Consider the following 2,225-nt stretch of genomic DNA (forward strand, 5'->3'; position numbering starts at 1 on the left):
TTGTTTGTGCACACACACACACACACACACACACACACACACAGTTAAATCTAAATTATGTAGTTTTGATTTATTCTAGTTTTAGTTTGTAAAACCTGACTAAAGCTATTCTCTGCATTCTCAGAAAACCTGTGTGTCTGTTCGGTTGCATAAATATTTTTACACAGTTGAGTTCCACAGTATTTCATATTGAAAGTAAAGCCATGTTCTTACTTCTCCTTATTCTCCATTTCACATACAGACGAACAGAATCTGTGCAGTCATAGGTGTCACAACAGATATTTTGAGCTAAACGGATGTTGAGTACATTTCTGCGGGGTGAGACCACATCGTGTGTGTATGTTAACAGTGAAACACTTGAGCAGCAGAAGGAAACCAGAACTTGTGTTGGCATGTAAAATCCACGTCATGGAAAGTTGTGTTACGTGTCTGTCTGTGCGTGACGCTGACAGGTCTGGCAGCCTCTCATCATAGGTGATTACTAGGAGAACAGATTGAACAGATTAGGCCTTTACTGTGGTAAATGCACCAACTGTGTAGCTTCTTAAACACCACGTCTTACTATGAAACATGGCCTGTCTCTGTAATAAACAGCTGCACACAAAATGCCAACATACAGTAAAGATGGATGAATAAGTTGTGCTTTATTTATGGTCCTGTCCTTACTTATCTTTCTTGATTTGACCGTGCACACGAGTGATGTCACAGAGACTTTACCATGGCCATAGATAATGATGGCGTGTGTGTGTCTGGGGATTGAGGGAAGATCCATTTTAACAGAGCGAGTTGTTGACAGGAGACAGGAAGGCAAAGCGACTTTTCTTGGTTTAGCTATACATTCACAGACAGATGACTTAGCACTTAAAGTTTAAATTTCAGATTAATTTGAATGCATGAATTGGACTCACTGGTACAAAGTACCACTGTTCCTCCAGTGCAAAGGGAATTTTTCTGGTCAAACTCAAAACGTATGGTATATACGGTACACATTTCTGGTTGTAACCATCATTTGGGTCTGCAGCGTCAGACGATATGCAGATATGGGTCATAAAAGTTTTTTGAGATTTAGAGAAAACAAACAGCAAATAATGCAAATTACTTATTTGTGCCTGTGAAAATGTTGGCGTAGAAAGCAGATTTGACCTGGTTTGACTTTTCCACCAGGCAAGAAGAACAAGCTCCGTGTTTACTACCTATCCTGGCTGAGGAACAAGATCCTGCACAATGACCCCGAGGTGGAGAAAAAGCAGGGCTGGACCACTGTAGGAGACCTGGAGGGCTGCGTCCACTACAAAGTTGGTAGGTCACATTCTCCTGCCTGGTTTTAAATAAAAATATTTATGGGGGTTTATGTGCTTAAATACTACAAATGAAGTTAAGTTAAGGATATGGTTGACAATAACTTCTAAAACCACAAAATATTATTATGCGTCACTAATACATCTGATTGATTTAGTGTTTAAATGAAAACAACAGTGTTTGCTCAGCTAACCATCCTGAGTCTGTGTGGTCATACAAACATGCCACTGATAAAAGATGGAAGGAAAACCCTTGGTTAGGTAATAATGTGCTAAGGGCACCCAAATGGACATGTAACCACCGTTTCCTGTCTAAAATTCAGAATGTCCTCGGTGAGACTGGCACTTCCTGTTGGAAACTCCTCTCCACTCAGCAGAGCTGTCAGTCAAGAAAATACACTTCCTGTTGAGGGGTTGTACTCGTGCATCCACCAATTTCTCATCTGATTTCATTTTTGGAAACTGGCAGAGACTGAACCATTAATGGGAAGTTGGGGACTTTTAAGACATAAAATAAAACCAGTATGTGTTGGTTCAATTCAGTTTTATTTGTATAGCGTCACATCACAACAAAAGTCCTATTTCAAAGTTCAGAGTGTTTATTGTCATATGCACAGTTAGGAAACATGTTTCCCTGTACAATGAAATTCTTACTTTGCTGTCCACATGAATGTCACAAATATAAAGTAGATAAATAAGTAACACAAAATCTAAGGCACTTTAAGCAGCAAATGCAGCAATATAATAAAAATATATAAGAATATAATAGAGAATGTATGCTGCATGGGAGCAGCATGTGCAGCAGTCAAGAGTCAATAAACTGAGAAGCATGTGCAAGCTGAGAATATAAACAGTACAACACATATTTCCTGGTAATATACTCCTCAGCTGTTTAGGAGTCTGATGGCAGAGGGAAAGAAAGAGTTT

The 2,225-nt window shown here is 39.2% G+C and overlaps 1 protein-coding gene across 5 annotated transcripts in view; it reads left to right on the top strand.

Annotated features, from left to right (window-relative positions):
* The window catches only part of LOC109974034 (mitogen-activated protein kinase kinase kinase kinase 4-like), an 82,328-nt gene that overhangs the window by 74,171 nt on the left and 5,932 nt on the right, over nucleotides 1-2,225 (top strand). For all 5 annotated transcript variants that reach the window (XM_020624010.1, XM_020624012.1, XM_020624011.1 and 2 more), the window contains one exon: nucleotides 1,165-1,299. In XM_020624010.1, coding sequence (XP_020479666.1) covers nucleotides 1,165-1,299 — 135 coding nt within the window. The remainder of the gene's footprint in view (nucleotides 1-1,164; nucleotides 1,300-2,225) is intronic.

This window comes from Monopterus albus, unplaced genomic scaffold (assembly GCF_001952655.1).
Source record: "Monopterus albus unplaced genomic scaffold, M_albus_1.0 scaffold318.1, whole genome shotgun sequence".
NCBI classification, from domain to species: Eukaryota; Metazoa; Chordata; class Actinopteri; order Synbranchiformes; family Synbranchidae; genus Monopterus; species Monopterus albus.